At 49.3% G+C, this 19,517-nt stretch overlaps 1 protein-coding gene across 7 annotated transcripts in view; it reads left to right on the top strand.

Moving 5' to 3' along the window:
* SYNCRIP (synaptotagmin binding cytoplasmic RNA interacting protein) overlaps positions 1-19,517 on the top strand; it is a 640,060-nt gene that overhangs the window by 116,960 nt on the left and 503,583 nt on the right. For all 7 annotated transcript variants that reach the window (XM_086926591.1, XM_086926592.1, XM_086926590.1 and 4 more), the window contains exon 3: positions 8,850-8,968. In XM_086926591.1, the coding sequence (XP_086782717.1) occupies positions 8,850-8,968 (119 nt within the window). The remainder of the gene's footprint in view (positions 1-8,849; positions 8,969-19,517) is intronic.

Here is a 19,517-nt window from a genome sequence, read left to right as displayed (position 1 = left end):
CAAAGCGGAGGTTGTTGCGTCTCGCCCTGTTTTCCGCATCATCGGCTTTCCATTGGAGTTGCTTATGAGAGGCCATCAGGTCTTTGACATCGTTCTGCAGGGCATGGATAACGTCTTCCGCTTCGCCGAGCCTTTATTCAGCTATGGTAACTCTCTCCGTGAGGTTTCGGAAGTCCTGCTGCAGTAGGTTGACCTCCACTCCCACCTCACCAATTTTCACCTCCAAGGCAGCCCAAGAGGCCTGAATGTCTTCCCTGGACGCCTGGATCGCTCCCATCAGTAGGGCAGTGTTTGAGCTCGCTCCGGCGCCCTCTCTGGCGTTGGACGGAGGTGCCTGGGCCTTAGCTGCCGTGTCTTTCTTCCCCATTCCTGTACGGTCCCTCAGCCGGGGAGGAGAGAGTGCATGGCCTGTATTCCTTTCGGCGGTCCGGTCACCTCTTCGTCTCTCCACTGTGTTGCCCCCACGGAATCTCCTTAAAATGTCCAGCTGGTCGTCTCATCTGCTTTCCTGCGCAGCTCCGGGCAGCTAGTACTACACCCTGAGTGGGTTCTCTTCTCTGTATCAGGCGTCTTGCTGTGACCAGGGCACACAGTATGTCTAATCCGTCACGCCAGTAGGGCTCCGCCAGTCAATGAGGGGGACAGCGCTGCCTCGTCTACCCCTCGCCTTCGGGCCAGTATCACCGGGGGTGCCGCTCTCTCTTGGGCAGGAGTGGTTGCAGTCAGGCTAATGTGGGTCCACTTGCAGTGCGTCGTACTCAGGTCCCCATGGGCCTACCCAATTCAGGTGACACCGCGTGATTCCTGCAGTCGTCCCCGGAGAGGTGGCCCTCAACTTCAGGCCTGCCCCTCACTCTCAAAAGGGAGCGGGCGATTTTATTTTTGGGTCCACGTTCCTCAAGTCGCGGCCTCCGCCGGAGTGCTCAGGCGCCACCGAGTGTCCTGTCCCCCAGCGCATCTTGCTGGCACTTGGCTGTGGGGGTAGGGGCGAGTACCTTCAGGGATCCGTGCGCGGTCTCCCTCCCCTTTCTGTGTCCCACCAGGGAGCCAGGACGTCCGTCCCAGCTGACCTCTGGCAGGCGTTCTTCCCCTGAGTTACCCCCCTCATGGCGTCTCCAGCCCGTTAGGCCGTCTTCTCCGTAGTCAGGCAATGGGAGAGGTGCCTGCGCCGCTGCTGTTGTGCGGGCGGTGCACAACGTTCTATGCGTCCTCCCAAGGTGTCCAGCTAGGGTCTCTAGGGCTCATTCACTCATGGCCCTGGGCTGGGGCACTACCTCTGCGGTCCCCTCCTTACCCACACAGGGTCTCGGGCGCTCCGGTCTACGGCGCCGTTCTAGGCCTCAGTGGGCGCCGCCGTCTTGGGTCCGGCTCCGGAGCAGCCCGCCACCAGTTGCTCCGTCCGTTTTCCGGGTCAAGTCACCTCCGGGGGCCGTACTGGGCAATCTCCAGGTGTCTGTGTACTGTCTGCCACCCTTTTTGAGCATTTCGCGGCTGTTTGGTGTATGTAGGGATGTCGGATCACTTTCGGCTGGACGGAGCTCCTCCTAGGTTCGGCTTACAGCGCCATGTTGCTGGCCACGCCTTCCATGGGCACTACTGCCCCATTTTGCTAGCCTTGTATATGTTATGTTCCATTGCGACTAACACCTACCGTGTGCAACAATATTTTAATTATTCCTTTGGGATATGTACCCATTTATGATCTTCATCCCTTGGTGCGTATTATCCCCTGTTCAGTCCTATTGTATTTTGTCCCGTTCTAATATGACTATAAACTTAAGTGTTCGCTCAAACACAATAAAACTTTGTTTATTTTAACTCCCGAGCCAGTTAGACTATTCCCCGCTCTAGCTCTTTTCCAGCTACACGCTCATCCTCACCCGAGCGTGTCTTCCGATTGGGTAACCCCGGGTTCTCTGGCGCTGGCCACGCCCACCCCTCAAGCGTCCCTTTCCGCCTTACGGGGTTACTTATTATGCATGCAAAGCTCCGTGCTGTATCTTCAGGACCCGGTTACAAAGGGTGCATGCAGGTTTCCATTGGGTGCGTGGCGTCGAGGGCGTTAGTCCTATATTTCCAGTAACAACATGAGCTAAGTACAGATCGCTTGTATCTACTGCTAAAAACTTTATTTCTTATTTTCCTAAGGGTGTGCCTATTTCGCCACCACCCGCCTCCCGAAGTTCATGGTGTGATACTTTCTCACCATTCAAGTGAGAATATTTTTTATCCCGTTTCCCTGTTTTGACACTGAGTGCCGGGGGGGGGTCACAGGCCATTTGGCCCATTGATCCCTTCATGCACACGCGCCACGCTGGGTCCCTGTTAAGTGTTTATTGCCTTTGGCATTGTCAAGTCAAGTCAAGTCATAAAATTTGTATAGCGCGCTACATACCCAGAGGGTTTCAAGGCGCTTAGGAAGGGGAGGGGGATTATTTATCAAATATCCACGTTTTAAGCTGCTTTCTGAACGCTAGGTGATTCTGGGTGAGGCGAAGGTAGGCGGGGAGTGAGTTCCATGTTTTGGCCGCCAGGTATGAAAAGGATCTGCCTCCCATGGTGGTCTTGTTGATGCGAGGTACAGTGGCGAAGGCTTGGCTGGAAGAGCGAAGTTGGCGGGAGGGGGTGTAGAAGGACAGTCGAGAGTTGAGGCAATCTGGTCCGATGTCGTAGAGTGATTTGTGTGCGTGGGTAAGCAGTCGGAACGTGATCCTCTTATTGACGGGTAGCCAGTGGAGGTCTTTAAGGTGACCAGAGATGTGTTCGTTGCGTGGGATGTCTAATATGAGCCTGGCTGAGGCGTTTTGGATTCGTTGTAGTTTCTTCTGGAGTTTAGCGGTGGTGCCTGCGTAGAGGGTGTTTCCGTAGTCCAGTCGGCTCGTGACTAGAGCGTGGGTGACTGTTTTCCTTGTTTCGGAGGGGATCCAGCGAAATGTTTTTCTGAGCATGCGAAGAATGTTAAAGCAGGAGGAGGATACGGCGCTGACTTGTCTGTTCATTGAGAGTGAAGAGTCCAGGATGACGCCAAGGTTCCGTGCGTGGTTTGTCGGGATGGGTGCTTTTCCAAGGGCTTCCGGCCACCAGGAGTCGTCCCATGCAGAGGGGGATGTGCCTAAGATGAGGACTTCTGTTTTGTCTGAGTTCAGTTTCAGACGGCTTTGTTTCATCCATTCGGCGACTTCTTTCATTCCTTCGTGTAGGTTAGTTTTGGCGGTGCTGGGGTCCTTGGTGAGAGAGAGGATCAGTTGAGTGTCGTCCGCGTAAGAGATGATGTTGAGGTTGTGTTGGCGGGCGATGGCCGCAAGGGGGCTCATATATACGTTGAAGAGGGTGGGACTAAGAGAGGATCCTTGTGGTACGCCGCAGATGATTTCAAAGGCCTCGGACTTGTATGGTGGGAGGCGGACTCTCTGGGTTCTTCCGGTGAGGAACGAGGTGATCCATTCCAGTGCTTTTCCTTGGATTCCGATGTCTCTGAGGCGTTGTAAAAGGGTGCTGTGGCAGACTGTATCGAAGGCTGCGGAGAGGTCGAGGAGGATGAGGGCGACTGTGTCTCCATTGTCCAGTAGAGTTCGAATGTCGTCTGTTGCTGCGATGAGGGCGGTCTCAGTGCTGTGTTTAGCTCGGAAGCCAGATTGTGAGGGGTCCAGTGATTTGTTGGCTTCGAGGAAGGCGGCGAGTTGGTTGTTGACGGCTTTCTCGATGACTTTGGCCGGGAATGGAAGAAGCGAGATGGGGCGGTAGTTTTTGAGTTCGGTGGGGTCCGCTGTTGGTTTTTTCAGAAGGGCGGTGAGTTCAGCGTGTTTCCAGTCTTCTGGAAAGGTAGCGGAGATGAAGGAGCAGTTGATGACGTCTCGGAGGTGCGGAGCTATGACGGAGTCTGCTTTGTTGAAGATGTGGTGAGGGCATGGGTCTGTGGGGGATCCGGAGTGGATGGAATTCATCAGGCGGATGGTGTCCTCAGTGGAGATTGGTTTCCAGTCGTTAAGGGTGTTAACGGGGGGAAGATGCTATTGATCGACTAAGAACTTATTTACCCACTCTGGGCGCAGAGTAATACCCACTCTCGGGTTGGGTGTTTAATTTACCGCTATTTACTAGTTTGTTTTTAATGACCAGAGCACAAAGTCACCTACCAATCTTGATATCGCTGACATACCTCTGAATAGAGAAACCTAATTGTATGTTTGTCTCTTCAGGTGTGTCTTTGTTCTTTTCTTCACAGGTGCATTTTATTTTTTGTGGTCTCCTTAATTGCGAGTACCGTATAGGGAATTATTCAATCCCATTTTTTGCACTTTTTTTTTTTTTTTACCTTTTTCACTTTCACGTCCCTAGGTAAGGGTGGGCCTTAGCGTGCCCATACCGTCGGGGTTTAGTCCACTACAGGTCCTGACGAATGCCAGGTAATTCATAACTAACTTAGGCAGAAACATGTTGACCCACTTATAACTTTATTGGAAGTAGCCAAAAAATGTATTTGGGTTTATTTTCCATCACATTTGTATTTAATATGTCCGAATGATCAAGTAATCATTTTTGATACAATTAAGACATTTTTTCCCTCACTACCAACTTTAATCTCACTACTAACACCATCACATAGCACTCACATCTTCACATTACCCGCTCCGCAGTAAATCTGGCGTTGAAACACACTGGGGTGGCATTCAGCCACTCCCAGTGGGGCCCGATGATGAAGCACATCACAAACCAAATTGGGGTTGTATTTCTTCTTTTTGCTCTGGCAGTTTTACCTGCAAACCGTTAACACTCTTTTCTTGTTATATGATATACTTGGGGACTAAGAGTGTTGAGGCTTTCTCCCTACCTCTCTTTTTGTTGAACTGCACTGTACTTTTAAACCTATTCATCTAAAGCGCAGCATGCCACCATTGCCACAAAAATAAAAACACATTTTTTTGGCCTACAATTTATAGACTTTTGTTGCAATTGGTGTTGCAATATTTAGCAATGCCAATAGCTCAAACTTAATTAATGCGAGACCTATTGCATTGCAATTGCTTGTTTTTGGTTACTTTCTTCTATTGTTTTGGTACTGTTTAAATGCTTTACACTTGCTCCTTTATTGGAACCTGACTGCTTGAAGCCACAGCAACTCCGGGTTGAGCTGAGGTTTGACAAAGAAAGCCCGACTGGTCCTCAAAGGGTTGGTAGATTATTAAGCGTCGAGGTCTCACAACTGCACCATATAATACATCCCATTTCCTCACACTCTTAGTGCATTTATATTTACGTCATTTTAGTGCAACAACACTGCAGATGTTTGTTGCAACCTGATGGCATAATGCATCCTTTCCTTGCTTCTCGGCCAGTGCGTGGTTGATGTAATGGAATGTCGATGTGCCTAAGCTGTAAGAGTGTCAGTTGGTGTAGGGAGCTGGCTCTGTATATACTATGCCAAAATGTGGTATGGTGTGCACAGAGTCCAGTGGATTCCCCAAAGGTATGCAGCGGTACGAGTAGATAGCACCGTACTCTCTATTTGTGGTAGTATGGGCAAGCAGTATGGCTTTATCAGAGGGTAGTGTTAAGCATTTGTTGTACACACTCAGACTGAACTCGGACCAGTTTGTTCGTAAAAAAAATATTATTTAGCTATATTTTCTAGAACCAAGCAAGCCTGGCACAGGTAAGTGTGTATGGTACTCTTCAAGGCATGTTGAAAAATACAAGCAAGCTGAATGAAAATGTCTTTGTTACAGGTTTGTAAATCTTTTCAATACAGTGGAAATTACTTTGAGATTACTTTTGATTACTTTGTGTGATATGCCTGATATCACACTGGGACATTTACTAGAGAAAAGGTCAGTAAAGCAGTTTTTTTTAAATTATTTGCAGTTTTTCAAGTTCTCATACAAAACCAACTCCACAATTAAAGCAATTTTCACAAGAAAACAGTCAATGCAGTCCTATGGGAGGAAATTAGGTTATCGGTTTCATGGTTAGCACGAGTTTATGGGAGTTGTTGTTCTGGGGTTAGAACCAGGGTTCCCCCAGGGTCGAGGATGCACTCTTAAAGCACCCTCAGCTGCACTAGGGCAGCAGGGTGCAGAGTGCTAAGGCCCAGTGTTACCCAATGGGGGCTAGGGGGCCGCCGATTGGTGGCTGCTCACGAGCAGGCCACAAGGTTTTGGAAGCAAAGCTCCAGGTGATAAGCTCAGGGCAAAGGGGGATCTGAGTTGTTACACAAGGTGCACAGGGGCGGCCAGGTGCAGGGTGCTGGTTTGGCGTCGGGTGCCCTGTTGATTTCAATGGGGATTCTCTGGTTGCAACAAACACTGCAGACTCGGGACAACCATCTTTTGGAGGTGACCGCTATTTGGTGAGGTACTTTGGTATGCCTAGGGATGCTGGGGCACCGTTGGTTGGGCCACCCAATGCCATGGGTTGTCTGGAGCAGGAGTGTCTTTACGTGTCTGGTTTTTGTTACCGGCTCCGGTTGTCTGGATCCTCCAGAAAAGGGCTGCAAGTGTCTTATGGAGATTCAAGGCTGGTCATAGATCACCAGATCTCAGGTCCGGTTCGCCAGTAGACCTCCTCGTGGTGTTGGGCCACTCTAACTTGGGCTGTGGGCATCGGGTGCAGACTCTTTGATTTGGCCGGAGCCAGAGTCTGTTGGTGAGCAAATCCGATGGTCACGGGAGACAAAAATCTTGGTTTGGGAAGGCAGGGCAAGTCCTCCGGGTTCTTGGGAGCTGCAGGCTGTAGAACATGCCTGGGATTTTGCAGGAGCCAGTTCAAGGTGGGGACAGGCTGATGGGGCTGAAGCCAGGTCAGTCCTCCTCTTAGTTCAGCATGGCTTCTTCGGTCCTTCTTTCTTCTTGTCTGAGGAGGCATGGTTCGTGGTTGCCCCTAAATACTAGATTTAGGGGTGTTCCAGGTAGGTTCAGGTTGGGACCAAAGGGTCTCTTCCTTGGGGTGGGTACACCCCCTATTATGCCACCCTCACCTCCTAACTTGGTTTTCCCACCGATTCGCCCACCGAAAGTGGGGGTCCGAACCGATGGGGTCCAGTTGCTGAGAGCAGCAATTGGCTGGGGTAGCTTACAAAGGCGGCAAGACTGTGCAGCTTCTCCTTCGTGCAGCCTGCCCATCCTGGGGGAGGAGGCTTGGCACTTCGTCCCAGGATGTGCATTGTTTCAGGACCCTGAAAGTGTCATGCTGTCGACCCAGGGGTCTAGAAAGATGTCTGTTGGTGGCAGCTGAAGAGCAGCCACTCAGCCAGGAAACTAGACTTTGGTCGTTGTTCAGGGGGTATCTGAGTGCCCACTGTGGGGATGCCCACTGAGTGCATTTTTCGTTAAATCCCACACTGGCATCCGTGTGGGTTTAATGTACCGAGAAGTTTGATACCAAGCTTCCCAGTTTTCAATAAAGCCATTATGGTGCTGTGGGGTTCGTAATGACAAACTCCCAGCACCATATACTCTTAAAGGCATTACTGCATTTACAATGTCTAAGAATTGACTTAGACACGGAAGGGGTACAGGGCTCATGCACCTGTACCCTCAACACTGTTATAGTGCACCCAGGTAGAGGGGTGGCTCACCTATGACAAGCCAGTTAATTGTAGGCATGGCAGACAGGGATATGTGCCATTTCAACTCTTCATTTTGTTCTGTACCAAAAGGGGAGGGAGGGAGTATATAAAGGTAGAGGGTCCCTAAGGGTGGCACAATAGAAGCTGCAACCCTCAGCTGCCTTCCCTATTCACAGTGCCCTTGTTACCTATGGTACCTTTTACCTGGGACTTACATGTGGCCATAGAGTTGCCAATTGGGATTTGCAACAGTATAGTTTAGAGAAAGAACATAGGCCCTGGTTGACAGAAACCCAGGACACACTCGGTCAAAGTACAACAACAGCTTGGCAAAAAGTGGGGGCAATCATGCAAAAAGGGGCACTTTACTACAGCTCTCTCTCTACTCAGGGGTCCGGAAACCTGTTGGATAGTGGCAGATGGCTGGCAACCAGTCAGAAGCCACTCCAGAGTTGGTCGTTTTTCAGGGGGCATCTTGAAGATTCCCTCAGTGTGCATTTTTCATTAAATTCAACACTGACATCAGTGCAGGTTTAATGTGCTGGGAAGTTTGATAACAAACTTCCCAGACTTGGTTAAAGCCATCCTGGAGCTAGGGAGTTTGTTGAGTAACTGCCAACCCATGTGCTCAAAATTACTTCATTACACTTAAAATGTCTGTATACTCTAGGGGCATATTGCTCTTGCAGCACCTAGACATGGGGCACCCTTCCTTTAGGGCTGGAAGTCCTGCTAGAGGGGTAACTTACCCATGCCACAGTCCGTGTTCGTGGGTATGGCACACCGGGATGTGTGCCTTGTTTACTCTTTAGTTTGGTCTGCACCAAAACACCCAGTCTGCGTTGGCAGGGTGGGGGTGTTAAGGTGAGTGGTCTCTGAGGGTGGCATAATACATTCTGCAGCAGTCGGAGACCTTCTCTGGTCACAAGGCCAGTGGTACCAGGGGTACTTTTTACAAGGGAATTAGCGGTGGCCCAGAGGGGTGCCAATTGTGGATACAAAGGAACTGTTTCAGAAAAGAACACGTGCTGGGGCCTGGTTAGCAGGCTTCCAGCATACACAGTCAAGTAGGCATCGGATAGCTGGCAAAAAGTTAGGGGGTAACCATACGAAAGGGGCACTTTCCTACAGTCTGCAACAATTTTATATATCTGAGGCACGTTTACTTGTAAAAATGTTTTTCTTTTGACAATGCATATGTTCCTTCCTTTATAACATAACCTTGTTTGTGATTATAAAAATGTGTCTTGTGAAATGCATTGAGCAGGTCTTTCTTTTGTAATAGGTTTAGTTGCACACAGTGATTTAGATGAACGAGCGATTGAAGCTTTAAAGGAATTTAACGAAGATGGTGCACTAGCTGTTCTACAACAGTTTAAGGACAGCGACCTGTCACATGTTCAGGTAATACATGCTTTATTGTTTAGTGGAATGTTTGCAAATCCGTTCTCTAACAATGTATCTTTTTGTCTTGGCTCTACATTTCTGATGTCTACTTCCACTAAAGTGTCTGTTATGCGCACCAAAGCCCATATGTTTTCAATTATCGTGCCCATACAGAAGCGCGATAATTGAAAACATATGCTCGCAGTGGTGCGCGAGCGTGTTTTTTTTTTTTTGTGCAATAGCTAGCGCCCGCCAGCCACAAGACAGCGGGTTAACATCAACAGTGGGATGCAGCACCCATTAGTTTAAAGGATATCTAAAGTAACAGACATTTCAAGTGCCCCTTGACACGCAGAGCGAGCGATGCGCATTTCTTGGAACTAGCTGCACACAGTGAAGCATGGCACACCTGAGAGCAAGCCCCTGAGAGCACGAACACCAGGGCGATGAATCACGGCACACCTGAGAGCAACCACCGAGAGCACGAACACCAGGCCAGTGAAGCACAAGCATGAGAACATGGAAAGTGCACAAGTTAAGCAGACAACACACACATGCACTTAGTGTGTGCTCGCCCCATCCTCTTATAGCGTAGTTTCAACTTGTGCCTACTAAGTTTTATTGATGTCCCTGAAAGTGAGCATCTATCTGCCCGTGGGCGTCCCACCATGCCCGTGAACTCTTCTTGCCCCCGTCACCGCCCACTGCTCTCCACTGGAGTTTGGGTACCCTCGCGTGACCCTTGCCCCGACCCGTGGACCCTGGGCCCGTCCCATGTGCTTTGGACTCCATCATATCGACCTTGAGCTCCCTCATGTGGGCTCGTGCCGCGCCCGTGGACTCTGCACCCTCCCGTGGACTTGGGGCTTCCTCACATGGAGTCTGCCCCCACTCGCGGACCTCGGCTCCCTCCCGCGGACCTCGGCTCCCTCCCGCGGACCTCGGCTCCCTCCCGCGGACCTGAAGCTCCCTCCCGCGGACAACCACGCCCGCGCACCACCACGCCCGCGCACCACCACGCCTGCGCACCACCGCACACACGCACACGCACAACCACCTCCCCACATCAGTGCACAATTTCTACAGGCACACACACCACCAGCCAGCAGTGCACACGTTAATTGTTAACGCATCCACAAATAACTATTGTAGCAATCTCAGTATGGCGCACTTAACTTTTAAACATATTCATTTAAAGCGCAGCATACCACCATTGCTGCAAAAATGAATACACATGTTCGAGACATGTGGGCTGCTGATTTCATATCTGTGCATAGATCGCCGCCTAGTGTTGGGTCCGGATGATTGCACCTTGTTGTCCTGGAAGAGTCTTTGAAGTATCACAAGATATGTGGCTCCTCCTTTGGACTGCAGTGCGCATGGGCATCCTCTCCATCTTCAGATAGTTTTTTTCCGCCATTGGGTTCGGATGTTTTTCCTACACTCGAAGTTCGGAATCGAAAATAAACTTTTTTAAAGGCCAAAAGGCCTTCGGAATCGACGGTATTGTTTCCGCTCGGTGCCTATTACCTCGGATAAACTTCCTACTTCTCGCCGGTCGTCGGCGCGGCCCGTTGGGCTTTTCGACGCCATGTGGGCCTATCGTCGATGGAACGGAGTCCATTTAAATTCTGCCCACAATGACATTCCAAGTACCCGCATACTGAAAGACATCCAGTATGCAACAAGTGCTTGTCACCAGACCATAAAGAAGAAGATTGCCTGGTTTGTGCCCAATTCTGTTCCAAAAAGACGATCCGGAATAGACGGGCCGCTAGGCAAGAGATGCAGAGACCAGCACCAGACCTGGAAAACATTTTCGACAACTACCAAGAGCTCGTCGATGTACAAGACTCGGATCTAGAGATCGTGGCCGTCGAGGACGATCGGAAGAGGAACAGATCCCTCAGGGGCAAACCGTGAGTGCACTGCCCCTAAAACCCACTCTACTGTGAACAAAGGCTCCGGTCGAGGCATCGCCATCAGGCCTTAGCCAAGATCAAGACACTGATTCAATAGCCCCGCATTCAAGCTCTGCTACGAATACCAAGAAAAAGCCTTTTGACATTACAGGCCCAAGTCACGTTCTCAAAAAACTAAAGGTTGTCGATCCAAAGGCTGTCTGACTGAAAGTCATCGTACTGAAAGTCACAGACCCAAAGGCCGCCCAGACTCGACGTGCCGCGTAAGCCTTTACAACCAAAGGACATCGACCCGAAAAGGGGCATAGACTCAAACGTCGCCCCGTAAAAGCCGGTCGAACCGAAAGCAGTCAAACCAAAGAAGGTTGCGCCAAAGCCAATCGACCCGAGCACAACTGCTCCCAAGAACACAGTCGAACCAAAGAAACCAATCGATTCGACAAAGGACAAACCACAAAGAAGGTCGAAGCTCCTAAAAAAATGGTCGATCCGAAACCCAGCCTCGAACCGAAAAAGGGTGTAAAAACAACTAATCCTACAAAACCAACAACCTGTCGATCCAAAAACAAATGTCGAACCAAAAAAGACAAAACTGAAGGATTGGACTCCAAAACCAAGGACAGTGGAAGAAGAAGTCTTTCACCCTGATCCTATAGAAGGGGAACAATCAAAACTGTACATAGACCCTGAGAATGGCAAAGTAACAGTTTACAGAAAAAAGAGACCAGTGGACACTGAACCTTCTTCACCAATTCCTCTAAAAAAAAAAGAAAGACTCTGCCACTTCTCCACTTAGACCTTTCCAACCTGTCTCTCCTACTATGCCTACCACGCCTTATGCCCCTTACTCTTCAACACAGTCAGAGTATAATGTAGATTATGAAGAAGAGGATCCTGAGCAGGATTAGAACTATCCACAGGATTAAGAGACACAGAATAACCCATGGGACAATCAACAAGAACCATATGATACACATCCCATCCCTGACACCTCCTCCTATCCAGTTAAACCATCACCCACAGATGATACAGTAGCATTTAACCTACTAGTGAACAGGGCGGCACTATACCACAATGTTGATATGCATAGTGACCCAATAGAGGAAGATTTCCTTTTTGACACATATGCCTCTTCTGAGAGAACAGTTAAAACACTCCCGATGTTAAAGGGTGTACTAAAACACACCAATGATATCTTTAAGGATACAGCTAGAGCACGTGTTATCAACCCTAGAGTTGAGAAAAAATATAGGCCTGCCCCTTCAGACCCCACATACGTTAGAGGTCAACTACCACTGGATTCACTAGTTGTAGCTAATGCACGTAAAAGGGCGAACTCCCAAACAACTGGAGAAGCACCACCTCCCGATAAGGAATCCAAAATCCTTGAAGCCTCAGTAAAGAGTGGCTGCACAGGCAGCCAATTCATGGAGAATAGCTAACACGCAGGCTCTACTAGCTCGCTACGATAGGGTACACTACGATAGACTAGAGAGCATAATGCAACATCTGCCTGAGCCATTCAAAGAACAAGCTGATGCTCTTATTCAGGAAGGGAAGCTCATCACAAATGCTTCCATTAAATGTGCATTAGACGCAGCAGATACCGCAGCAAGATCCGTTGACACGCATGAGTACGCATCTCAGGCTTTAAAAGCGAGGTGCAATCTACTATTCTAAACCAGCCGGTCAATCCAGACTTTCTCTTTGGACCAGCAGTAGATAATATTCTGGATAAAATGGAAAAAGACACAGACTGCAAAGTCAATGGGTGCGTTGCAGTTCCAACAGTATAAACACTCCTTTTGGCGCTCATCATACAGAGGAGCTGCACGAGGCAACACCGCACAAGGTGCCTCGGCATATAAAGCCAATACCCAGTCCAGCTTCAATAAAAGTCCCAATCGAGGTGGATACAGAGGAAATGGCAATAAGGGGAGAGGACGTTGAGGCAATAATGGAATCTCCACTGCCACAAAACAGGGACTTCAATACACTACCTCCAGACCACGAAACACCGGTCGGAGGAAGAATACAACCGTTCCTACCAGTCTGGAACAACATTACTACAGACAGGTGGGTAAGACAAATTATTCAGTATGGCTACTGTCTAGAACTGACTTCTACTCCACCCAAAATACCACCCAAACACCGTCCAATGTCCACAGAACACATCGCTCTCTTACGACAAGAGATGAAAAGTATGCTGGAAAATGGGGCCATAGAGCCAGTCCCTCTCCAGCACCAAGGAACAGGAGTATACTCACTATACTTCCTCATTCCCAAGAAGGACGGGTCCCTCAGACCAATACTGGACCGTAGACCCCTAAACCAGTATATACTTTCGGAGCACTTCCACATGATCACTCTACAGCAAGTCCTACCGTTGCTAAGGCAAGGAGACTTCCTAGCAACCTTAGACCTCAAGGATGCATACTTCCACATACCTATACATCCTTCTCACAGAAAGTATCTCAGGTTCACAATCCAAAACAGCACTATCAATTCAAAGTTCTCCCCTTTGGGGTGACCACAGCTCCAAGAGTGTTCACAAAATGTCTAGCGACAGTAGCTGCACTTCTAAGGAGACAACACATTCACATTTATCCATACTTGGACGATTGGCTGATACAAGCAAAATCGTACAAACAGTGCAAAAGCCATATGTCTCAAACACTTCAGCTGCTACACAGCTTAGGTTTTTTAATAAACTACCCAAAATCCAACCTACAGCCATCCCACATACAGCAATATCTGGGAGCTACTATAAACACCTAGCTAGCAAAGGCATATCCAAATGCAGCGAGAATAACCAGTATGCAAATGCTCATTCGCAAATTCCAACCACAAGCACTCCCTGTCAGCTCGAGTGTTCATGCAGCTCATAGGCATGATGGCCTCCTGCATTTTCATTGTCCCTCATGCCCGACTTCACATGCGTCCACTGCAGGAATGCCTAGCAAACCAGTGGAACCAAGCTCTGGGACTATTAAAGGACCTAGTGTTGGTAAACAGTTGTGCATACAACTCTCTGCAGTGGTGGAACCCACAAACCTTTCCAAATGACGACTGTTCCAAGAGCAGGTTCCACAGATAGTGTTAACAGCGGACGGTTGGGGAGCCCACGTACTCCAATACACAGTGCAGGTACTTTGGACAACCCAGCAGAAAAAAATGCATATAAACCATTTGGAGTTGCTAGCAATATTTCTAGCTCTAAAAGCATTCCAGAAACCCCTGTACAACAAGACTGTGTTGATCCGGACAGACAACATGACAGCCATGTACTACATACAGAAACAGGGTGGAACGCACTCTACAACTGTCTCACTTAGCGCAAAGCATATGGAAGTGGGCAATTCCAAAAAACCTATTTCTCCTGGCAGCACACCTCCCAAGGAAGGACAATCAAATAGCGGATTTACTCAGCAGACAAAGCCAGCAGCTACACGAATGGGAGATTCACCCTCCAGTCCTCCAACCATTCTTTCAAAAATGGGGGCACCCAGAAATAGACCTGTTTGCCACAAAAGAAAACTCAAAATGCCAGTACTTTGCCGCCAGGTTCCCACATCCGTTGTCACAGGGCAATGCGATCTGGATGAACTGGTCAGGCAGATTTGCGTACGCTTTTCCCCCAGCTCCACTAATTCCACTAGTGGCACGCAAACTCCGGCAACAGTCAGTAACAATGATCCTGTTGCTCCAACATGGGCAAGGCAACCATGGTACACAAAGTTCCTAGAACTTTCAGTAGTGCCTCATCAAAGACTAAAACTCACACCCAATCTTCTGACTCGGAGCCATGGAGAAATCAAACACCCAGATCCCAATCAGTTGAACCTAGCGATCTGGCTCCTGAAGTCTTAGAATTCGGATACCTTAACTTGTCTCCAGACTGCATGAACATTATTAAGGAGGCAAGAAGGCCAACAACTAGGGCATTTTAAGCGGCTAAATGGAAAAGATTTGTTATTTACTGTAACAATAACCAAATCAATCCATTAGATGCTTCTATACAAAACAGCATATGCTACCTGTTGCACCTTCAAAGGTGCAACCTAGCTTATTCTTCTATAAGACTACACTTAGCTGCTATAGCATCATACCTCCAAAACAGACAACACCTTTCACTGTTTAGAGTACCAGCAATAAAAGCGTTCATGGAGGGCCTCAAAAGAGCAATTCCTCCAAAAAACCCACCCTCACCAGTCTGGAATCTAAGCGTTGTACTCACCAGACTTATGGGGCCTCCCTTTGAACCCCTACATTCATGTGAACTACAATTTCTCACATGGAAGGTGGCTTTCCTTATTGCTATTACCTCACTTAGAAGAGTTAGCGAGCTACAAGCACTAACTATTTAAGAACCCTTTATGCAAATACACGCAAACAGGGTAGTACTTAGAACAAACCCTAAGTTTATGCCAAAAGTCCTATCCAATTTCCACTTCAACCAATCTATAGAACTGCCAGTGTTCTTACAAAATCCAGTCAGTAGCGGAAAGAGCCCTACACACCCTAGATGTCAAAAGGGCTCTGCTATATTATGTTGACAGGACAAAGGCATTTAGAAAAAAAAAACAGTTGTTTGTTGCATTCGCACCACAACACAAAGAAAATCCCATATCAAAGTCAGGAATAGCCAGATGGATAGTTAAATGCATTCAAATATGCTATCAAAAAGCTAAACGCACTTTAACAGTCCCCCCTAAGAGCACACTCTACGCGCAAAATGGGGGCATCCATGACTTTCCTAGGAAATATTCCCCTTGAGGATATCTGTAGAGCAGCCACATGGTCTACCATACACACTTTCACAAAACATTGTGTAGACGCACATTCCAACAGCAAGCTGCTGTAGGCCAGGCCTGTCCTCAAAACTCTTTTTCAAACTGCTGCAGCTGGCACAGGTAGCCACCGCTATAGGAAAACCAACGATCTCGACGCAAGCGAAAGCACTGGTGCCCCCCTCGAAACAAAAGTGCGCATTACTTTGGTCGGATCGAAGGCCTTGGAGCTGTCGGCGCCGACGAAGCAGAAGGGTGTTGTCGATCCGAAGACACAGGTCAAGGGCGTCGACGAAGTCTGCCACGCCAAAGACAAAGGTCAAGGTGGTCGAACAGAGTAAATCGGCGCCGAAGGTGGTCGACACAAACAAGGGACTCTGTGATCCGAAGGTTCTCGAGACTCCGCGTCAACATGACAAGGCCAAAAGCGGCACGACCCACGAGGCCACGTCTAGTGGGGCCTCGAAGACTCCCGTCGACTCGGCGCGTCCGTCCGCCGCTTTCTCCAAGCAGGTGGCGGACTCCCTGAAGATCATCAAGGAGACGGGTTTGACTGTCGGTCCGAAAGATCCTCCACCTTCGAAGCCGGTCGATAAACCTCAAAAGGCGTCGACGCCCATTCTCTTCACGCTGTCGCCGAAAGTGGCGCTGAAGGCTTTCACCCCTAGGATGGGCGCCGGCGTGCCCGAGAAGGTGCCCTCGGCGCCGAAGTCGACGACAGTGGTCCCAACATTAAAGCATCGACAATCTTCGTAGGAAGAACAACAAGAACACTTTATCGATGCCGAAACAGGCAGACTTTCCCTCCATAAACTGAAAATTGGCCCGGAACAGTCGATGGAGTCCTACAAAATTCCTTTGAAGAAAAAGGATTCCACTTCGACTCCTGTTATTGTGGAACCACTTTCTCCACATGGCCATGATGTCTCGCCCACTTACTCTGACGTGGACGCTGGAGATGGTGATGATGACGATGAATACAGCTATCCTCACTACACCGACCCTGATGATACCAGTGAGCCCTGGGCAGCTGGTGCTGATCCAGGTGATCTTCACTCTACCCCAGACACAACTTTATGCTGTAAAAACGTCGCCTACAGAGGATTCAGCGGCGTTTAATGCCCTCATTGAAAGGGCGGCTAAGAATCATGACGTCCAGCTCCATGCTGACCCCATTGAAGGGGACTTTATTTTTGACTCCTTTTCCGTCTCGGAGAGAACTGTCAAGACTCTGCCTATGTTGAAGGGTGTCTTAAAACATGCTGGGGAGATCTTTAAAGAGCCTACCAGAGCCAGGGGGATAAACCCTATGATTGAGAAGAAGTATAAACCAGGGCCTACTGACCCTACGTACATCAAGGGACAGTTGCCTTTGGACTCTCTTGTTGTTTCAAATGCCCGGAAGAGGGCTAATTCTCAAACAACGGGTGATGCTCCTCCCCCAGATAAAGAATCTAAGGTGTTTGAGGCATCAGGGAAAAGGGTGGCAGCTCAAGCGGCCAATATATGGCGCATTTCAAATACACAAGCGCTTCTAGCGAGGTATGACAGGGCACACTATGACACACTGGAGACCCTGTTACAGCACCTGCCAGACGAATACAAAGAGGCAGCTGAGATGCTCATCCAAGAGGGGAAGTTGATATCCAATGCTTCCATTAAATGTGCGCTGGACGCGGCTGATACCGCGGCCAGAGCTGTCAACACTAGCGTCATGCTGAGACGACATGCCTGGCTCAGACTCTCTGGATTTAAGCCAGAGATACAGACCACCATTCTTAATCAGACTGTAAACCCTGATCATCTGTTTGGCCCAGAGGTGGACACCACCTTGGAAAATATCAAAAAAGACACTGAAACTGCTAAGTCCATGGGGGCCTTGCAGTCCCAGCAGTTCAGGGCTGGTTCTTTTCGTCGCTCAAGCGCTAGAGGTGTTTCCAGAGGCCAGCTCTCACAAACCACGCAGTACTATAAAGGCAACACGCAGTCCACATACACCAAACAAAACCGTGGTGGATATCGTGGAAACCGCACCAAAGGCAGAGGTCGTGGCAACAACAACTCCAGATCCTCTGCCACTAACAAACAGTGACGCCTTGTCACTGCCCCCCGACCACGCAACACCGGTCGGGGGGAGACTTCAACAGTTCCTGCCAGTCTGGAAGTCCATCACCACAGACCAGACAGGTGGATCACACAGCTTATACAGTACGGTTATTGTCTGGAGTTAACATCCACTCCACCCAACATACCCCCAAGATACCGTCCTATGTCCGCCGAGCACTTGCACTTATTGCAGCAGAAGGTCCTCGTCATGCTGCAAAAAGGGGCAATCGAGCTCGTGCCTGTGAAAGAAAGAGGCACAGGAGTTTACTCACTGTACTTCTTGATACCAAGAAAGGACGGGTCCCTCAGACCCATACTGGACCTCAGACCCATACTGGACCTCAGACCCCTCAATCAGTACATTCTATCGGAGCACTTTCACATGCTGACCCTGCAGCAAGTACTCCTGTTGCTCAATCAGGGGGATTTTCTCGCAACCTTAGACCTAAAGGATGCGTATTTTCACATTCCGCTGCACCCGTCGCACAAAAAATACCTCCGGTTCACCATCCAAAACCAACATTACCAGTTCAAGGTTTTGCCTTTCGGGGTCACCACGGCACCCAGGGTGTTTACGAAGTGCCTGGCGACGGTGGCGGTGCACCTAAGGAGACAGAACATTCACGTCTACCCTTATCTGGACGACTGGCTCATCCAGGCAAAGTCGGCCCAGCAGTGTGCCGCCCAAGTGTCCCACACCATTCACCTTCTTCACGATCTGGGATTCTCACTGAAGTACCCAAAGTCCCACCTGCAACCCGCCCACATACGGCAGTATCTGGGTGCGACGTTAAACACTCTGGCAGCCACAGCTCAGCCAAATTCAGTGAGGGTCAGCAGCATTCAATCGCTGATACAGAAATTCAGACCACAACACTCGCTTACAGCACGAGTGTTTATGCAGTTGATAGGCATGATGGCCTCCTGCATCTCCATAGTCCCGCCCGCGAGACTACATATGCGTCCGCTTCAGGAGTACTTAGCACGTCAGTGGACTCAGGCTCACGGACAGTTGAAAGACCTAGTGTTGGTGAGCGGTCGAGCATACAACTCTCTGCATTGGTGGAATCCATGAAACCTTTGCAAGGGACGACCGTTCCAGGAGCCTGTGCCACAGATCATCCTGACGTCGGACGCTTCACTCCAGGGATGGGGAGCTCATGTACTCCATTACACTGTGCAGGGACTATGGACACTACAGCAAAGGAAGATGCACATCAACGTTCTTGAACTGATGGCGATCTTCATGGCACTAAAAGCCTTCAAAGTACATCTGTACAACCAGGTCGTGTTGATCCGGACGGACAACATGACGGCCATGTACTACATTCAGAAGCATGGAGGAACACACTCTCCACAGTTGTCTCATCTGGCTCAGAGCATGTGGTAGTGGACCATTCAGAGAAACATCTTCCTCATGGCAGAACACCTCCCAGGCAAGGACAATTAGATGGCAGACCTGCTCAGCAGGTACAGCCACCAAATGGCACGAGTGGGAGCTACATCCATCAGTACTCCACCCGTACTTCCAAAAGTGGGGTCATCCGGAGATAGACCTGTTCGCCACAAAGGAGAACGCAAAATGCCGAAGCTTTGCCGCCAGGTTTCCACACCGACAGTCGCAAGGCAATGCGATATGGATGAACTGGTCAGGCAAATTTGCGTTCGCTTTTCCCCCAGCACCTCTAATCCCGCTGGTGGCACGCAAGCTGAAGCAGCACTCAATGACTCTCATCCTGGTTGCTTCGA

Source organism: Lissotriton vulgaris, chromosome 6, assembly GCF_964263255.1.
Source record: "Lissotriton vulgaris chromosome 6, aLisVul1.2, whole genome shotgun sequence".
NCBI classification, from domain to species: Eukaryota; Metazoa; Chordata; class Amphibia; order Caudata; family Salamandridae; genus Lissotriton; species Lissotriton vulgaris.
This window is presented reverse-complemented; position numbering and strand designations above follow the sequence as displayed.